The 21,424-nt window shown below is 43.0% G+C and overlaps 1 protein-coding gene across 6 annotated transcripts in view; it reads right to left on the bottom strand.

Annotated features, from left to right (window-relative positions):
- The window catches only part of LOC143299704 (protein kinase C delta type-like), a 183,564-nt gene that overhangs the window by 23,143 nt on the left and 138,997 nt on the right, over positions 1–21,424 (bottom strand). For all 6 annotated transcript variants that reach the window (XM_076613071.1, XM_076613069.1, XM_076613070.1 and 3 more), the window contains 5 exons: positions 18,443–18,642; positions 6,129–6,192; positions 3,754–3,916; positions 2,301–2,332; positions 546–631 (listed from right to left, as the gene is read on the bottom strand). In XM_076613071.1, coding sequence (XP_076469186.1) covers positions 546–631; positions 2,301–2,332; positions 3,754–3,916; positions 6,129–6,192; positions 18,443–18,642 — 545 coding nt within the window. The remainder of the gene's footprint in view (positions 1–545; positions 632–2,300; positions 2,333–3,753; positions 3,917–6,128; positions 6,193–18,442; positions 18,643–21,424) is intronic.

Genomic DNA, 21,424 nt, shown 5'->3' with positions numbered 1-21,424 from the left:
GTGATGCAAGAAATTAGTTAATCTAGGACTGAATTAAAAGATATGCATAATACAATCTCTCTTTTAGTTAAAACAGGGCTCTGTATAGATATACATAACTTCACATATCACTGATAAAAACAAAGTCTCTTGATAGACATGTACATAATGTAATACATCATTTAGTTAAACTAGAACTCTAAACATTCGCAGATATGCATTAATATATCAGTGTTAAACCGGGACTCTGATTACATAAACACAATATCTATCATATACCATGTGATCAATGAGTGACTTTTGTCCCAAGAAAATAAAAAGTTACAAAAAAGCTAATGACAGAGACAGAGAGAGGAGGAGGAGGAGAGAGAGAAGGGGGAGAACAGGAGAGGAGAGGAGAGGAGAGAGAGAGAGAGGGGGGGGAAGGAAGAGAGAGAGAGAGAGAGAGAGAGAGAGAGAGAGGAGCACTGGAAAAGAAAATCAGGCCCCAGAGTACAATCTCATTTATGCAGATAAACCTAGGACACACAGTTCCCCTAGCCCCACCACATCCCCCTCCGTCTTACCATGGTTTCTCTGCTCTCCTTGGCACTGCCGGGACACTTGCCCAGAATCTTGTCATGACACTTCTTGTGGACAGCGCACTGACACACTGCACACATCACACCAACACAATGACACACTGCACACATCACACCAACACAATGACACACTGCACACATCACACCAACACAATGACACACTGCACACATCACACCAACACAATGACACACTGCACACATCACACCAACACAATGACACACTGCACACATCACACCAACACAATGACAAGCAGCCGCAAACATTAACACCAAAATAATGACAAAGAGCTGCAAATGTTACACTAACAATAATCATGATAATGACAAAAAACTGCACACATAACATCAATACAACAAACAACAGTACACATTACACTAACAATGACAAACAACAGCATGCACCACATTAATTTAATGACCAAAAAAAACCCTGCACACATAAGACTCATATAATAACAACAAACCATATACATAACTCAAGCATAATGACAAACAACTGCACACATTAACACCAAGATAATGACAAAAAATTTTTTAAAAATAAAAAAAACAAAGATAAATTTCTCTGAAAGAGACACACAGACAAGTATTTTTCCAATCATAATAAGTTTTTCTTCTTACTGAATACCTAGATACTGGAAATGCTAACTCAACTATACTTAAGTGTGTCAACGTGCACCCAAAAATCATAAGGCCAAATAAAAATAAATTTTAAAAAACATGCACTCCAAGGGGAGTAACTCTTTCCACATACACCATATCCTCCCTTTGGCCAACATTCAACATGACACAGGGCACAGCAGACAGTAGTTGACACTTGACTCCATTGTCTCTTCCATCAACCAGCACATCCACTATGTAAAGTAAAATCACAACTGACCATGTGAAAGGTCGCACGCAAAGCGACCGCACACCAATGTTAAAAAAATAGTTGGACACAAACCTTCAAATGGGAGGATATCCTGTGGATGAATATTTGTATTTCTTTTTATTACAACAGATTTCTCTGTGTGAAATTTGGGCTGCTCTCCCCAGGGAGAGCGCATCGCCACACTACAACGCCATCCCTTTTTTTTGTATTTTTTCCTGCGTGCAGTTTTATTTGTTTTTCCTATGAAAGTGGATTTTTCTGCAGAATTTTGCCAGGAACAACCCTTTTGTTGCCGTGGGTTCTTTTATGTGCGCTAAGTGCATGTTGCACACGGGACCTCTGTTTATTGTCTCATCTGAATGATCAGTGTCCAGACCACCACTCAAGGTCTAGTGGAGGGGGAGAAAATATCGGTGGCTGAACCGTGATTTGAACCAGCACGCTCAGATTCTCTCGCTTCCTAGGTGGATGCGTTACCTCTAGGCTATCACTCCATAGTGAAGTTATGACCCTTATGATGTCTCCCTTCAACAACATGGAATGGAGGCCGTTATGGGCAATGGCTACATGGTGCCTCACATAAATATGGGCTAGACAGTTTTTTTGTGGTAAGTGGAAAGAACAAAAAGAAACAAACAATGACAAAGGTTTATTTGCTGGGCCGCAGTTTGTCAGGCCTCCAGCTCAAAACAAAGGAATGGGCCACAAACAAAAATGTATGTAATAAACAGAGAGAGAGAGAGAGAGAGAGAGAGAGAGAGAGCAAAATGTAAGAATAAGAACATAATCTACAAACAGAAAATGAGAAACAGTAAAAAAACAAACAAACAAGCAAACCAAAAAACAAAACAAAAAAAAAACCAACTGACCTTTACACTGGTAGCCTTGTCTGTTCAGACCCCTGCAAATAATACAAAATACATGTGTTTCTTCACTATCTCAAGGACATTAGTTAGGTACCAGTGTTCAAGAATACTAGGTACAGATGTCTTCGTGCAAGTGTGTCTTTACTATGTGACATGTCAAGATTATAATGAAAAAAACACACAAAAAAACCAAAAAAAAGCATTTGTTCTTGAGCAAATATTCTCACATATATTTTTATTTTGTTTGTGTGTGTGTTTCTTCATTTAACATCTTTTCAGTTTGACTGATATTAGACATGTAATGTGAGTGTTTGCATGCGTGTGTGTGTGTGCGTGCGTGCACAAGAATATGTGTGTGTGTGTGTGTGTGTGTGTGTGTGTGCGTGCGCATGTGTGTGTGTGTGTGTGTGCGTGTGTGTGTGTGCAATTGCATGCCTATGTCCATTATGTTTTTTCATTGCATGCAAGCAGATGAAGAAGAAAAGAAAGAAAAACAAAAAAGCTGATGAAAAAAACAAAAAAAACAACAAATAAAAGTGTTCGGGGGTAGGGGAGAAATGGAAGGGAGGGAGGGAGAGAGACAGCCAGCCAGCCAGCCAGCCCACCCTCCCAAAATGTCCAAAGCAATTTTGAAGCACTAACACTACATACATCAGATGCTGTATAATTCTGTGCAGGAGCTCTGCCGGCTCCTGAAGACATGAGCCATGCCTTTTGATCTGCCACCTGTTATTTCAGCCGACATCATGCAGCAGATGCCTTCTCGTAACAGCTTCTCTTCACAACTCCTCAAAGTGCCATAATTTGAAGTGCTCTTTTCCTTGTGAAATCAACGTCCTGAATGAACGGGTATCTGAGAATTTTAGCAATCGCAGGTTTGTTTCTTCTCGTATTATGCATACATGTGAGGATTTTAGTAATCTCTGGTTTGTTGTTTTTCTTCTTCTGTGTATTTCTGCTGTTGTTTCTGTTCCCAAAGCTTCCACTAATGCTGCCATTGCTTCTATTCCTTAGGTAGGTTTCAGTTCAGCACCTACCCACATCAACAGTATGTCATGTTTTTGCTTGGGACGACCACTGCAACATCTTAAAGTCTGACCCAGACCTCAGATGATAAACACAAGGTTGCTATTGAGATTACTGTTGCCATCACTGCTCTTTATACATTAAAATTATGAATAGAGATTGGTATTTTTCACACAAAAAAAGAAAAAAAGCAACAACAAAATGGAATCTAACATGTCAATTAGTTTCCATCAACATTTGCACGTAACAGATCAGACATAAAGTTAGCATCAGAATCAATGTCAACACAGAACCCACAGTAAACCCCAATCCTTAATCATTTCAACCACAACACTCCCTTCAGGAACTTGCTGTCCATACAAATGCTCACAGATAACTGACACTACCCTTCATTACGCAATGCTGCACAATAACGTAGAAAAGCACCCACCACAGGAATTCGTTGCAAAAGGAGCAAAACGAAGGCTGTCGGAAGAATTTGGCGATGAACTGATGACCCTTAACCTCATGCACTTTCTGCTGTTTCATGGCACCTCGGCGGACGATGCCCGGCTTGTCTGTCGGTTGGCTCTGAGGGGACTGCATCATGGCGCCTGCGACACACAAACAGCGGGAGAAATCAACGATGGATCATAAACGGGTGTCAGAAAAGCAAGGAACCCCAAATCATGATGTGCACAGCCCATTAAAACAACACAGAAATGCACAATATATCCCAGGTACAATGTAAAATGTACTTTTTAAAAGGGATATGCTGCATTAACAGAGCCACTGTTCCAAGAAACAATCAATACAACTCCGCATTATGGGATCATTCAATGATCTGGTGAGTACAGAATGAAAATAAATATGAAACACAAAGAAGAAATAAGACAAACAGACAACCTCTCAAAGTCCCATACTGACAAACAGCCACACAAGGGCAACAGGAAGTACAGTGAACTGACATAAGGTTCTGAGTTCAATCCTCATCTGATGTGCTACATATCACCATGCTGATTTTTCACGCCCAGTCACCTTCTAAAATAGTATGAAATGAAGGTACCATGGGCTAAAATGGGCAAAATTGACACTTTGTTTTAGTTCATCCTCACTCTTTCTGAAAGTTCTCTCTTTTATGTATGACCATGTCCCACACTCAGTTTTTAACTCTTTCACTACACATGGGTGTAGTTGGTGTTCCCCATAACTCACCCAAAGCTAACATACATTCAGGATATCTATTGTGCTTATCTGATCCTCTGCATACATACACATGAAAGGGGTACAGGCACTGGCAGGTCTGTACCTATGTTGACCTAAAGACTGAACTTGACAGGCCATGAAAATGTCTTTTGAGAAAAATCCACTCTCTTAGACTTTTTGTTTATTGCCCAGGCAAACAGCACAGGACCGTTATGAGAGCTGAAAACATGTTGTTATCAAAACCACACAGAAAGACACCCTGTCCGAACCACACAATCATTTCAAACCAGATGAAAAATCAGCAGAATTTCATTTTACATTTACATGTTCTTTTGAAAGACACATCAACAAAGACATCTGCATTTCCAGCAACCATTAACAAGTCCCCAGAATTCTATGGCACGAGACAAGCCAAAGCATGTAGAAGCAATATTAGTAAACTCAGATCTTTTTTTTCCCCCTTGAGTTTGTGATTCTGGACCTGGACAATGCTTGACATAGTGATTTTATCCCAATGCAAAAAAAAAGAAGAAAAAAAGAAAAGAAAAAAGCTCATCATTTTGATCCCTGCATTAAATTATGTTTGCTTGATTAGCCCCTCCTGTCCTATCCCACCCCTGTCTCCCCCACAGACACACTGCGTGATATAAAATCAGTGGTGAGTGTGTTCAGTGCTGGCAGATTTAAGGGGTCTGTCTAATAATAATAATGGTATTTATATAGCGCTGGATCTTGTGCAGAGACAAATCAAAGCGCTTTCGCACCAGTCATTCACATGCATGCATAACTCTAATACTGCAGAAACTAAAGACAAGGAAGGGCAGGCAAGGGAGGCTATTTTGGGAAGAGGTGGGTTTTAAGGCCAGACTTGAAAGAGCTGAGTGTGGAGACTTGACGAAGCGAAAAAGGAAGTTCATTCCAATCGCAAGGTCCAGAAACAGAGAAAGAACGGCGGCCAATAGTCGAGTGTTTGAATCTGGGTATGCGTAAACAGAGTGGATCCGAGGCCGATCGTAGTGAGCGAGATGGAGTGTAGAGGTGAAGGCAGCCGCAGAGATAGGAAGGGGCAGTTTTGTGAATGCATCTATAACATAGAGTGCTGATCTTGTACTTTATTCGGTGTGAGACAGGGAGCCAGTGGAGATGTTGCAAAAGAGGAGTGATGTGCTCAGATCTTTTCTTTCTGAGGACGAGTCGGGCAGCAGAGTTTTGTATGCGCTGAAGGGGCTGAATGGATGAAGCAGGCAGACCAGACAATAGACACCAAAAGGGTCCACCCCTTCACTCAGGCTGCTCCATCCTCAGGCCTGTCTGCCCAGCTGTCACTATCATCAGCACGGGTGGCAAGGAGAGAGCAGTGACCACCATGTGTGAATCAGCACGACCACCACTTCACATCATGCAAATCACTTGGCTGCAGTGCAGATTACTTTAGTCACTATGAGTATGACAGTGCAGCTCTCTACTGTGTCAATATGAACCTGGGTGTGGCTGTTCAGATTCATACATGTGAAGTCATGTTAAGAGGTATGGAATTACAAACACTAAGGGGAGCTCAAAAGACAGGGATGGAACTGAAAAAAAAACCCCAACAGAAGTCAGCTTTCAAGCATGACTTACCGTCTTTGTCTTCTTTGAAGAAACGGATCTGTACCTCGACACGTCCCTTTGGCCGTAGGTCCAGCTGAAACAGACACACAAGAAGTCATCATCACATCACAGGAATGAGCATGATTACAGTCTACGTAATAATACAGTAGTTGCCTCCTCTGCTGTTCTGATGGTCACAGTTGGACATGACTGACTCTCACACTTCCAACATGTTACTTAGTTCATTTAGAACATTCATAGTACTGGAAAAGACTCAAATGTAATCTCAACAGAGGTCACAGAACTGGTCTGTTCTCAAAAGTAATAAATGTATTTATGTAGCACCGAAATTTCATACTGGTACAAATCAAAGCACTTTCACACCAGTCATTCACATGCAGAATGACCCAAATCCATATACAGTACCAAACTTCAATATTTGATGAATCTGCTGCCTTTTACCATCACTGTGCAATGGTGTACCTTTCCAAGCCCCATTCTACAGTCACCTGCACCAGTAAGCCAACAGCTGGAAAACTAGGATGCAGGACAGTGTTGTTCTCTCTCCTGCTGTCTGTCGTATTCCCATGTCTTTGATAGGAATGATCACCAATACAGATTTGCCTCAGATATTCTAAACTGCGACTTGACAGAGGTAGTGCGTGCATGGGTGTGTGTGTGTCTGTGTGTGTGATTGTATCTGTGTGAGAGAGAGAGAGAGAGTGTGTGTGTGTGTGTTTGCTGGTGTAGCGGTCATAATATTCTGATCTTTAAAGCCATACAAAAATGCCAGTAGGCATGCATCGAGGTGCACACATACACACTTCCCTATCTCTTCACAAATAAGGTTAGCAGACACACAGCACCAATGAAAATATACGCAGTTTAAAAAGAATCTAAAATGGATCATGGGAAAAGTGATGGAAAGATGCCAAACAATCAGCACCACATCACAAACAACTTCTCTCCTTCAGTGGAGAAATGAACAGCTGCTCTCTCTCTATCATTCTGAAATAGATCCCAATTAAAACAAAAACAAAAAAAACCCAAACAAAGAAAAAGGAAAAAAAAAATACAGAAAACAAACATCCCCATTCGTATTTGCTCCATAACTTTGACCTTTCACCTCTTAGACTGAACCTAATTTCAAGGCAAGGCAAGATACTTTAAGGAGTTTATTCCACGTGCCCCCTAACAGTTGAAGGCTACTGACAGCTCTCTTTACATAGTGGAATTTTTGTTGCATGGAATTTGGTTTCTGATAACGTATCAATAAATGACAAGGGAGGCAAGGCCTTCAAGACTCACTTGTGATAAATTAAGTCCCCTAGCATTAATTACAGAGTAATTTCCCTTTTTTACTATCTGCACCAAAACGTTTGCAAAATAAATAAAAATTCCATGCTTAGCAAAAGAAGTTCCTGTTTGAACAAAAAATGATAATAATGACTCCTCTTGTTGTGTCAGAATAAGAGGTCAAAGTGCCAAGTTTAGAGAATACAAAAAATATAAATATAACAGTAAATGCAGTTTGCATATAATTAGGCTTCTTTTTTTATTTTTTTGTGCCCATCCCAGAGGTGCAATATTGTTTTAAACAAGATGACTGAAAAAAACTGAATTTTTCCTATTTTCATGCCAAATTTGGTGTCAACTGACAAAGTATTTGCAGAGAAAATGTCAATGTTAAAGTTTACCACGGACACACAGACACACGGACACACACACACAGACACACGGACACACACACACAGACAACCGAACACCGGGTTAAAACATAGACTCACTTTGTTTACACAAGTGAGTCAAAAATGATAATGAATGAAATGATGAAAAGGACACAAAGCAAGTTCCTTCAGCATGTCCTTGGAACGTTCTGAACATTTCTTAACAAATAAAAACAGAACAAAAACCCTGTATGGGTTTCTTCAGTCTGATTGCCAGGACTGTTTGCTACAACATGGGGCCAGGAACCTAGATGATTATGACAAGAACTGGATGAAGATATGGCTGCATTTTTATGTGTGCTGCATATCTAATCAGAATGTGCAGCATTAAGAGTTACACCTCTTGAGTTTGGGATCCCCTTGAATTATTTCTGACTTACCAGAAGACCTGGTAATTGCTCAATTAACTAGCTGATATGCATTAAAAATTTCAAACTAAGATTAAACAAGTCACTGTGCCAAATGTAGGGTTCACCGGTAAAGAAATATCCAACTGCATTGCAGTCTGGTGTGGAGAGACAAAGTGAATTTTAGGTGCATTTTGACAAGAAAATAATTTTTAACCAGACAGTAAACTTTGTCACAGCTGGTATTTCACAAGCCAGCAATAGTCACATGACCACCTTGAGAGCAACAGGCAAACCTTGCATTTGCAAAGACACTGAACATAAAATCTCTTAGGAAAATATCCAAATCTTGGCCATATACACCAAAACCCACGGGGAAAAACAACAATAACAACACACAAAGAAAACAAGACAACACTGGACTCGGAGCAATGAACTTCCTCCTTCCACTGGGTAAAACTGTCTGGAAATCAGCAGCAAAATCAACAAGATTACTTGTTGTTCTGTTTCTGTACTTTCTGGTTCTTTGGACATCAAGCACTGAAGAAGTCCAGTAAACCATGCTTCAACACTTGACTTTTGGAAACAACCTCTCAATCTCCAGCACCTACTGCCCACCATCTGCACCATACAAAGCAATATTTTTAGCAGGCAATTCTTTCCTTCAATGTGGCATTCACTGCTCACTAAGCATCAATAAAATCTTGAGGCAAGACTGTGAAAATTTGAAACTATTACAATTTTTTTTCTTTTATGGAAGTGTAAGACGATCTTTCTTTTGACTGTAAAAACAAACTGTTCAACTTACCCGAAGAAGCTCCTGAGAATGAGAGGGAGCTGTGAGCTCACAACTATGACAGTCACATGTATACAATTACAAACGGAAGTATTTCCCTGTCAGTTCCCCCCCCCCCCCTCCCCCTACCATGAGGAAACTGAACTGCACTGCTTATTTGTTTCTGTTTTGTGTTTTTCTTTTAACACTTCTGGCTTTCCGCCAGTAGCATTATGAAAGGAAGAAGGCATGGAAGCAATGATAGTGTTCACATTTGACACATGTACCATGATAAATGAAGGTATATATTCCTTCTGTCTTTTTTCTGGTACATACCATGTGCATGTATGCACGTACAATGAATGAGAAGAGAGAGAGAGAGAGAGAGAGAGAGAGAGAGAGAGAGAGAGAGAGAGAGAGAGAGAGAGAGAGAAACCAATTCAGAGTGAAATTACTTCCCCCCCTCCATAGTTTGAACATGAGAGACAGAAAAGAAATGGAAACACTCAGACAGCCAGAGACAGAGACAATGTGGGACAAGACAGACAGACAGGGAGAAAGGAAAGTCCAACAGACAACAGGCAGGTGCTTGCAATGTTATCTCCACCCACTGGAAATGGGTTCAGGATGGTCTACCTTTTCCTGCAGACCAGCACTCGTCTACAAAGGCCAAGAAACAGATGGAGAGGATGGGAGGCACTTTATCTGGCCCTCACGCTGGCCCTGACAACCTCCCAGTTTTCTTCCTGGCTTTTTCAGACTGCTTCCCCAGTGGATATTTTTTCTGGCACGCGCACTGACATTCCATCAGAAGAAAGCAGCAGTAGAGTATGTTGCATCCATCGCTGGCTCATTGCCAGTCACACTAAGTGACTATTAATTACATCTGTGATTCTGGGAACCTGTGCTCCTCCCCACACAGGGTTCAGCTTTCTCTCACTCTTTAACCTTTCCTCTGCCAGGGTGTTGACTTAGAAAATAAATAACTGCCGGCAAATAACACCTGGCTGGAAAATATTTCCGACAAATGACTTGCTTAGAAGATACAGAAATACACACACGCACGTGCACACACACACAACCACACACAATGTGTGTCTAATGGATTCTGAAGATGCAGTTCAATGTCAACTTTCTTAACTTGTACATGTCCTCTGTTCAAAGATATAAGGCAGTCCAGCATGTCCTCCCAAGGTACTAGTACCCCTTCAACTGTGAAGTGGGTACACAGAAAACCCTTCCGCCCAGCAGCCAGGCCACTAAAAGTTGACATGCCCTTGAAGGTAAAGCAAAACTCACTATTGCAGGGTGTAGCATAACAATTTTCTTAAGGGCTCAACACTAGAACGCATTCTTCTTTTGAGAGGTAAAATAAATTTGTCTTCAAAACTAGTTACTGTTTCTGCTGCAGTATGATTTCTCTTGCACTTTCATCTTTTGTTAAATGCTGTTTAGAAAACAATGCTTGTCAATACTGTGAACATGGTCAATAAATACTAATAATAAAACAACTAAATATCCAGTCAAATAAAGAATCAAAGCAATAAATGAATAATTCACCAATGAACAAATGCATACATAGACTAATATCGTAATAAGGAAAGAATCAATGAGAAGAAACAAAACCAAAAAAAAAAAAAAAAAAGGCAAGAAAGGAACAAAGAGAAATCATTTTTTAACCCTTTGAGCCCTGACCACCGCTTTACCAGTGGTAGAGAAAAATGACATAATACCTAGCCACCGGTTGAGCAGTGTGTAAACACTTGTGTTGTGTTTTGCTATTGGTTGACTTATATTCAAGAGCCAATCAGAAAAACCAATATTCTGACGTCAGCGAACGTAGTACCAACATGGCCGCGCCTTTTCACTGTTTTGTGCATGTGCTTTGGAAAAAAAAGATCGATTTCAATATAAGTCAACCAATAGCAAAACACGACACAAGTGTTTATGCACCGCTCAACCGTTGGCTAGGCATTATGTCATTTTTCTCTACCACCGGTAAAGCGGTGGTCAGGGCACTCTTTTTATATCTGCCGTGACACAATAAATACCAATTATTTGCAAATTTTGGCTCAGGAGCTCAGGCAGAAGGGTTAAAATTGCTCAGGAACTCAGGGCTCAAAGGATAAAAAGGGTGTGTGTTTTTTTTAATGGTGTGTTTTTTTAATGGTAAAAAATGGTTTAAAATCAAAGGTACCTTAACATGCAGATAAAAGTGACGATTCGAGTCATAAACTCCATGTCAAGTGATGAAGTGAAAGATTCAAATTATGTTCCAAGCCATATGCTAACAGGAACAAGGAAAAATTGTAGGCACAATAAAGATGAGGTGGTGAGGGGAAGGAAAAGTGTCTAAATTACTGTGTGTGTGTGTCTGTGCATGCGCGCACGCGCGCGCGAGCACAACTGTGTGTTAAGGGAATACATGTTTGTGACCTCACTCCTGTTTCAGTTTGTTTCTCAAGGAGGCGACACTGCGTTCAAACAAATCCACATACACGCCACACCACAACTGCTTGGCATATACACATGACCAGAAGCATAACCCAACTTGCTGGTCAAGCCTTAAGTACATGCACATATGTGTACATATCAAGAGTGGGTTTCTTCTACAGAATTTTGACAAAGGACATTATGTTTCCATGAGTTCTCTGTCAGTGCAGCAAGTGTGTGCTGCACACAAGACCCCCGTTCATCATCTCACCTGAATGACTAGATCATCTAGTAGATGCTAAGTAAGTTAGTTTGATTCTCAGGTCAAACCTGGGAAAAAGGGAAAGATGGTTTGAACCCAGACCCTCACAGACCCTATATTGGCAGATGGTCTAACTCTAAGTGTGCTATCTATTCTGCCACCCTCCTCCTGACCTCACCTGAATGTGTTATTTCTCTGCCTCCTGTGATACTTTCTCAAACCCCTTCCCTCTGCGTGCGTAAGTGAGAGGAGGGGGTGGAGGAGGTGGGTGAAGATGCATGTGTTTACACACACGTGTGTACTGGAATGAGTTGTATGAAGTTCATGGCCCAGCAAAGAACCCACTTTAGATTTTTTGTTTTTTTGTTTGTTTGTTGTTGATAGTAACAACCAAGCTTACCCCTAAATGTGTGCATTGGAATGAGTTGTGTTAAGTTCATATGCCAGCTTTAATCCTACTTCAGTTTACCGTCCATTAAGCCGCTGTATCTTCTAATTTGACTGAAGAATGAAATAACAACAGAGGGTTAGAAGTCTTAAAGTTTAAAGTTACCTCCTCATTCTGTCATGGACGGATCAGGAATCGAAAGTCAAAACCACGTTTCATGCTCCTGGGCGATAGTTTTGACGTAATAATGTAAGGGCACACTTTTGTGTGTGAATGAAGGAAGCCTCGGTGTCGAGCTCTGCGCTTTTCTTCATGTTCAGGTTGACCTAACTCCTCTGGTATTGGTTTTTGACAAAATTCTTCGTCCCGCCATTTTTTGGATAAGAATGCAAATGGCTGACCAATGCCGTGTTATGATTGGTTTGGATCGTCACATGACCAACAAATCCAGAGCAACCCTACCACCCGTGCTCTTTGATTGAACTGAAACGCTGTCATTGTTTTTTTAAAATAAAAAACAAACAAACCAACATTGCGAACGTTTGACAGAATAACCAATGTTAATAGAAATAATGTCGTCCAGATGCTTGCCACTGTAAATAAGCGTCAACACACACAAACACACGCGCATATATATATATATATATATCCCCCCCCCCCCCCCCCCGATGATTTCGCTGATGTTTCTGGTTGGCTGCACTCCTGACTGTCCTTAGTTGTGGACGATTTGTGGCGATCGAGGACTGAACTGAGGCGAGAGGGTATAGTGGTGGACGAGGACCGCACTTCGACACCGCCCTGAAGTGTCGGGTAGCAATTAGCACACAGAATGGTGTTTTAAGTTCAGGTGACGAGGAAGTGGCCAGTGGGGTGTCAGCGAGCTAGGCGGTGTGTGTGTGTGTGTGTGTGTGTGTGAGGGGCCGAGTGGGTGGAGGGGGAGGGCGGGGTGGGGGTGGGGGGGGGAACGGGGGATCACAATCGGAGGACCGCTGTATGCATGTGTGAAGATAGAAATGCACACACGCACTGGGGATCTACAGGGTCTGTCTCTCTCTCCTCATGTAACGTCGGGGAGTTTGAGTTCTGCTGATACTGTTGTTGAATGAAATGATTGCCCCCCTTGCCTACAGTACAGAGCTTTACTGCTAAATGGACAATAAAATCTCTCTCTCTCTCTCTCTCTCTCTCTCTCTCTCTCTCTCACACACACACACACACACACACACACACACACACATATATATATATATATATATATATATTGCTGCCAAGGACCTCAATCTCAAAGGTAAAACTAGTTCATATTTGACAGAAGGGATGAAATAAAGGAAGGAAAAAAATGAACAGAAAGGATCAGTGGACTTAAGGATGGGCAGAAGAAGAAGAAGAAAAGAAAGGAATTAGGGAGGAATATTTTGGTGAAGTCTGAAAATAATATAAGACACTGAACTACAGCAAAAGCCGGTTCTCGGATTCTTAGCCCTCGTAACCATGGCAACTGACTGAACACCATAGTCATTATCATCAGTGTGCCCTTGTTGTGAGCAATTTCATGCTGATACAAACTGACTCACTCCCTTTTGATCTAACACCGGTTCCCCTCTGCCCTAGAACTGAGCGCTCCTACACCCCCGCCACCCTACAACCCGCTCTCAGCTTGAAAGCCAAACCATCCCCTCAAAAATAACGCCGGAGCATGGCTTGTGTGGCCAACGTCTGCAACTAGACAGGCATAGAACAGATGCATTCACATCATCGTTTCTGTCACGAGTCGGGTTTTGTAGCTTTCAATAAAAAGTGGGTACTTTGTATTTCATAACAGAATTTTGCCACTCTCGTTGTCATGGGTTCCTTTTAAGTGAGTGCTGCACACGCCGGACCTCGATTTTTCGTCTCATACGAATGACTAAGGCGCTCAGTTTGATTTTCCAGTCAAGCGTGATAGAAAGGGCAAGACTGAGCGGGATTCGAACTCTGACCCTCACGGACACTTTGTACTGGCAGACGAGCAACAATTCTGCCACCTTCCTCCTCGAACATCAAACATCATGCTGCCACACGTCAAAAACTACCGGCGTGAGAAAGAACGAGGAGGGAAGTATGACGAAACGAGCAACACCAGAATTCTTCCCTCTCACTGAGCCGACCTGAACTTGAACACATCTCCGATGCGGATCTGACTGACCACACAAAATGTACGACTTCCTCCCAGATCAGTAAAGGAGGTGGATCCCTCCTGCCTGACACCGGCAAAACACTGAAGAAACTTCACCCTGCCTACAGTCTGAATGGACCCATAACGCCCCCCTAACCCCTTTCCTCTTCAATGCCTTCTCCATCTCTTCCAGCTTGTCTGCACATGTGTCCCATATTCCCCCCACCCCCACCCCACCCCACTCCCGGCCCTTCTCGATCACTGGTAGATAGCAAGTACAGACCATGAGAACATCAAAGCACAAAAAGGGGAAACGAGAGGGTGAGGGTGGGGGGTGGAGTAGGGAAGAGTCTGTGCAGAGATATGGTGTGAAAGGAATCGAGAAGTATGTGAAACGAAGCCACACGAAAACGAAAAACACTCCCATTATATGCAGAGGGGATGAAGGAACGCCGGGAGGTGAGGGAGAGTCAGGGAGGGTGGAGGTGGGATGGAGCATGGGGAGGGTGGAGGTGGGATGGAGCATGGGGAGGGTGGAGGTGGGACGCAGGAATGCGAAGGGTGTAGGAGTGAAGGGGGAAGCAACACGTAGTGAGTTGCCGAGTCAGCAAGCCGATCAAAGAGATCTGCAGGTGTAACAGCCTGAAACTACCACCCCGCTGCATCTCTCTCTCTCTCTCTCTCTCCACCCCAAGGTCATTTGTGGTAAGTCAAAATCGACGCCCCACATCCTGCCCCCTCTTCCGAAGCTCCTAGTCTGAAATCACCCCCTTTCTACGGACTGAATCAAGCAATTGAAAAAAACAAAACGAAAGGGACGCGTAATTTTGGACAAGCTTTTTTCTGATCGTTCACCCTCTTCACCATTACAGCTTAACCCATTCAATCCTGGGGAATTTACAGCCTCAGCAAGCTCCCATGCCATACTGATGTGGGGGTGGGGTGGGGTGAACCCGCCGAAATACACTGTTTCCCTTCCAAGTTATTTGTGGATACATCCGCCGGAAAAACAACAACAACAACAACTGCAGAAGTTAGTTTTTGTTTGCGGTTTATGCCGATGTATGAAAGTGAAAACTGTTTTAATGGAGACAGATTCTGATCCAAGAGCAATGCTCGGACGAAGGGCTGAAAGAGTTAACGAAAGCAAACGTGGGGGAGTTCTATACTTCGAAAGCCAATACTGATTCTTTCTAACTGGGTCAAATTTACCCCCTACACCCACCCTCCCTGAATGTACTTCGTTACCAAATATATCCTTATCCACTGGTTACGAAGGAGGGTAATGCCCCCTCCCCTACGCCTTTTTTTCCCCCTTTCTTTCTTGTTTCCCCGGGGGGACGGAGGTGGCGGATGAAGGGTTAGTTCTGTCAGATGAAGTTTACTCCTGGGATGTCATTCCACGCTCGTCTACACAGACCACGGGTTTATTCCAGGTTTGTCTATACTATATAGACCACGGGAGTTATTCCGGGCTTGTCTATACTATATAGACCACGGGAGTTATTCCGGGCTTGTCCATACTATAGACCACGGGAGTTATTCCGGGCTTGTCTATACTATAGACCACGGGAGTTATTCCAGGTTTGTCTATACTATATAGACCACGGGATTTATTCCAGGCATGTCTATACTATATAGACCACGGAAGTTATTCCAGGTTTGTCTGTACTATACAGACCACGGGAGTTATTCCAGGCATGTCTATACTATATAGACCACGGGAGTTATTCCAGGCTAACCAGATGTGACCAGAGGATAAAAACCAGCGGGTGCACAGCAAACAGGCCGCAACACCGTCATAACGGTTTTATGTCCAGTGGGTTACCCCCCTTCTGCTGCCTGCAATAGCAGTGTCTGCCGCTCGTCCTCGCTTCACCGAAGCAACGACTGTGCCACACGATACGATACATGCCTCCATCACTCTCTCTCTCTCTCTCTCTTTAGCAAACCTCGCCCCGCTCCAACAACACAGTGCCCGCGGAACTGCTGTATTTCTCTCATCCCCCAATCCTACATCTCCTCCCACCCCAGAGGATTTGCTGGCTTTGATGGAAGGGAAACAAGAGTCAAAGGAAAGCAGCGCTGGCTTTTTGCAGCTAAAACCCCAAAAGTCCCATCCTATTCTTGTCCTGTGAGTACTAGATCTAATCTCAAAATGGCCGTGCAGCGTTTTAGCGTTTTGGGGGGAATACAGCTCCAAACATCCCCACCACCCCCCACCACACACACCCCCTCCCGAAATGAGTTCAGAACGCAAAAATGCAATTGACGAAACGATGTTGTTGTTTGTGTTATGGAGTTTTGCTGTAATATGTTGCACTGATTGTCATTTTGAGGTTTCAGTTAACTTACAGTACACTGATTCAATGCAATCACAGATCTGTGTACCTCCCGATTCAGTGCAATTATACAAATCTATGTTTTTCCGTGCGGTGCGGTGCGGTGCGGTGCGGTGTGTGTGTGTGTGTGTGTGTGTGTGTGTGCGCGCGCGGTGTGTGTGTGTGTGTGTGTGTGTGTGTGTGTGTGTGCGGTGTGTGTGTGTTGTTTCAAACTAAACTTTCCTATAAAGTCGCTTGGCGCGACAGATCTCCAGTGGCTGGCATCCTTCTGGTTCATGGGATATGATAAAGCACCGGCGGCACAGAAAACGGGGATTACACAGAACAGAATTTAGTGGGGAAAAGATGGTTTGTTTGTTTGTTTGTTCTGGCTGTATTCCTTTTCGCTGAGCAAATGGAAATCAGAATCAGATCAGTTCTTCCGAACTTTTCCATACCTCCCTTACATTCCCCACCCATGCCTTCATCTACCTCTTCTTCCATCTCCCCCCCCCCCCCCCAAAAAAAAAAAAACAACAACAAAAAAAAAAAAAACAAAACAAAAAACACCTTATGTTTTAACAAGATAGGAAAAGAAAGTGCAGGATGTTATTTTTTCGAAATATTAAGACTTGACAAAGTATATATGAAAAGGGGAAAAAAAGAAAGTACAAAAGAAAAAAAAAAAGAAAGAAAGAAAGAAAGAATGAGCACACACACGCGCGCGCGCACACACACACACGCGCGCTCGCACACACATACACGTACGCGCGCGCGCGCGAGGGGCCGTAAAAGGACCATTGAATAGCAGAGAGAATAAATAACACGAAAAGGAAATCTGATTCTGGTTTCATACAAGCTTGATCCAGAAACTACAGATAACAACAATGACAACAAGAACAAGAACATGGGGGAGGAGTGGGAGGAGGAGAAGAAGAAGAGGGGGAAGAGAAGAAGAACAAGAACAACAACAACAAGAGGAAGAACAAGGGCACTGAACATCCACATTTCATTCCCTGTACGTTTCCGTTTATAAGACGGGGGAAAAAAAGGTGTAAATTGTTTAAAACTGACATTGTAATAATATATACTCTACATTTCTTCCCAGCCACTCTCTTTCACTGGCCTTCTCTACGTCTCTTGACTAGGGAAGAAAAAAATGTACAGAAAAAAAAATATATTACAATGCAAATTTAAACAAATTTACGATTTTCCCGTCCTATGAATGGAAAGAAAAACAGGGTAAAGAAATGTGGATATACTGCCAACAACAACAACAGCAAGGAGGAGGCGGAGGAGAAGAAGAAGAAGGAGAAAAGGAGGAGGAGGGAGGTGGGGGAGGGGGGGGGGGCGGCGGGAAGAGAGAGAAAGGAGGAGGAGGAGAAGAATGAGAACAAGAACAACAAGAAGAAGAAGAAGGAGGAGAGGGAGAAAAAGCAGAAGAAGAAGTAGACAAAGAAAGATGAAGAGAAGAAGAAGAGGGAGAAGAACAAGAAGAACAAGAAAGCGCTTTGATTTGTATATGCACAAGATTCAGCGCTGTATAAATACCATTATTATTATTATTATTATTTTATTTAGCACAAGAACTAGAAGGAAAAGGACGAAAAGAAGCAGAAGTAGAAGAAGACGACGATGATGATGAGGCGGAAGAAGAAGAAGAAGAAGAAGAAGATGATGATGATGATGGTGATGGTGATGATGATGATGATGATGAAGAAGAAGAAGAAGAAGAAGAAGAAGAAGAAGAAGAAGAAGAAGAAGAAGAACAACAACAACAACAACAACAACAACAACAACAACAACAACAACAACAGGGTGTACAAAAAAAGGAGGAGCAGAAGAAGAAGGAGAATAACAACAACAACAACAACAACAAGAAAACTAAACCAAAAACCAAAACCAACAACTGACTCCTCCACTAAAGCCAACGCACCCAGCACTTGGTGACCTGGCCGTTGACGCACTTGTCGGCCAGCATCTTGGCGCCGATGCTGACGTCGGCGATGGACGTGTTTCCGGCCCGCTCCATCAGCACCATCTGAATCACCCGGCCCTCGTTCAGGTGCGCGTCGAAGCACGTGTTCCAGGCCGGGTACAGGGTGCGCTTCTTCTGCACCAGCTGGGTACCCCGACCTGCGACGCACGCGCAGATGAATCACAGGCACACAGACAGATAGATAGATAGACAGACACACACGCACGCGCGCGCGCGTGCACACACACACACACACACACACACACACACACACTTATGTTTTATAGTGTCTTATAAACCTTAAGGTTTTGTGACAATAAAATCTTCTATTCTACACACACACACACACACACACCATGACAATGCTTTTCATGGTCATTCAGCTTAAAATAGAGCCCTTCGGACAAGGGGCCATTACAAAAAAATAAATAAATAAATAAATAAATAAATGAATAAAATTTTTAAAAAATCCGTAAGCACAATCTAGAAACTGGCACACGCATCTCTCACCACCACCATGTCAACTTCGCTGTCTCTCCAAACACAAAACATGCACGTACTCGCAAGCAAAGCCACACAATTGGAGAGAGAGAGAGAGAGGAGGGGGTGGGGGAGGAAGGAGGGGGACTGATGTGCTGTTAGGATCGGCAATCGTTGATTTATTTCTTTTTAAATAACTGTAATCCCGGAAGCATTTCGTTTTTTTTTTTTTGTTGTTGTTGTTTTTAATTGAATCGTTATTCTTATGTAAGTATCTATTTATCTATCTATTCAAATATATGCATATATTTACCTACTTATCTATTCATCTTAATTCATTTCATTTTATTTTCCCTCAAGGCCTGACTAAGCGCGTTGGGTTACGCGTTCGTCAACTGGTTGCACTGCTCGGACGGAAGAGCCTAGTATGGTCGTAACCCGCTACTACCTGTGTGTAGTATGGAACTGACCAATGGCGTAGTTCAGTTCGGTCAACGTAGACATTTAGTCCCGTGTAACTGTCAAAAAGTTAGAACCAAGCAATGAAAATGGGACGATCCTGCGTTGATCGAACTACGCCATTGGTCAGTTCCATACTACACACAGTTAGTAGCGGGTTACGACCATACCAGGCTCTTCCGTCCGAGCAATGCAACTGGCTCCAGCATACAACAATTTTCAAAATAACATTATATGTGTGTGATAGTTCAAGTCATGGATAGATACTCTTATTGTACATTCTGATGTTCGATGATTGTGATGAAGCTGTCTGCGTTTTTCCTTGATCAGACATGTCACTCCTGCTACTGTCAACTGCGGCACATCAGTTTCGTCCGGAAATATCTGTCCACTGACGCAACATCTAGACTTGTCGTTTCTCTCATTCTCTCTCGCCTTGACTACTGTAACTCTCTATTGTCTGGTTTGCCTGCTTCATCCATTCAGTCCCTTCAGCGCATACAAAACTCTGCTGCCCGACTCGTCCTCAGAAAGAAAAGATCTGAGCACATCGCTCCTCTTTTGCAACATCTCCGCTGGCTCCCTGTCTCACACTGAATAAAGTACAAGATCAGCACTCTATTTTATTGATGTATTCACAAAACTGCCCCTTCCTAACTCTGCGGCTGCCTTCACCTCTACACTCCATCTCGCTCACTACGATCGGCTTCGGATCCACTCTGTTTACGCATACCCAGATTCAAACACTCAACTGTTGACCGCCGTTCTTTCTCTGTCTCTGGACCCTGCATTTAGAATGAACTCCTCTTTCGCTTCGTCAAGTCTCCACACTCAGCTCTTTCAAGTTTGGCCTTAAAACCCACCTCTTCCCAAAATAGCCTCCCTTCCCTGCCTCTTCCTTGTCTTTAGTTTCTCCATTTTTAGAGTTATGCATGCGTGTGAATGACTGGTGCGAAAGCGCTTTGATTTGTCTCTGCACAAGATTCAGCGCTACATAAATACCATTATTATTATTATTATTATTACTTACTGTATGTGCATTTGTTACTGTGGTAAGGTGTGCACAAAAGAATCTTTTTTTTCCCCTTCTTTTCATATCTGTGTGCATGTTCGCGCGCGCCTGTTATGACACAAAGATGAAGTTCTATTTTGGGGGGTTGCTTAAAGAATTAAAAATATAAATGAATGTGCTTTTATCTTTGGACAGTGCGTGTTCGCAGTCTGATGGATGCATCCATCATGGGCTCCACAAGTGAAAGACAAAAACGTATGACCTAAATTCTCTCGCTCTGTGACGAACGAACACACACACACACACACACACACACACACACACACACACACACACACACACACACACACACAAACTGTGATAAACTGCATAGCTCAAACACAAACACGCAAAGCTCTCTCTCTCTCACAAAGCCCTCATGTTTTTATCTCCTTCCTAAAACGCCCGCAAACCCACGGAAAACCAACACTATCCTCCCTATTGGCCTCTCCTCCTGTTTCCAAAACGACGCCCCCTACAATGCCCCCCCCCCCCCCCCAAGCAGCTCTCCCCGTCGAATATCAACACTGGCCTAATGGACGGCAGACTGGTTCAAGTACCTGCCGATCCTGTGAAGTTTCTGATCACAGGTCGTTCACAGTGGTAATCAGATTGTTCCGTCTGTATGTGTGTGTGTGTGTGTGTGTGTGTGTGTGTGTGTGTGTGTGTGTGTTGTATGGTGTGTGTGTGTGTGTGTGTGTGTGTGTGTGTGTGTGTGTGTTGTGTGTGTGTGTGTGTGTGTGTGTGTGTGTGTGTGTGTGTGTGTGTGTGTGTTTCTGTGTGTGTGTGTGTGTGTTGTATGGTGTGTGTGTGTGTGTGTGTGTGTGTGTGTGTCTGTGAACTGGGCATTTCAGGGCATATTGTGCAGTATCAGTATCAGTATCAGTAGCTCCAGGAGGCGTCACTGCGTTCGGACAAATCCATATACGTTACACCACATCTGCCAAGCA

Source organism: Babylonia areolata, chromosome 25 (assembly GCF_041734735.1).
Source record: "Babylonia areolata isolate BAREFJ2019XMU chromosome 25, ASM4173473v1, whole genome shotgun sequence".
In the NCBI taxonomy this organism is placed as follows: domain Eukaryota; kingdom Metazoa; phylum Mollusca; class Gastropoda; order Neogastropoda; family Buccinidae; genus Babylonia; species Babylonia areolata.
This window is presented reverse-complemented; position numbering and strand designations above follow the sequence as displayed.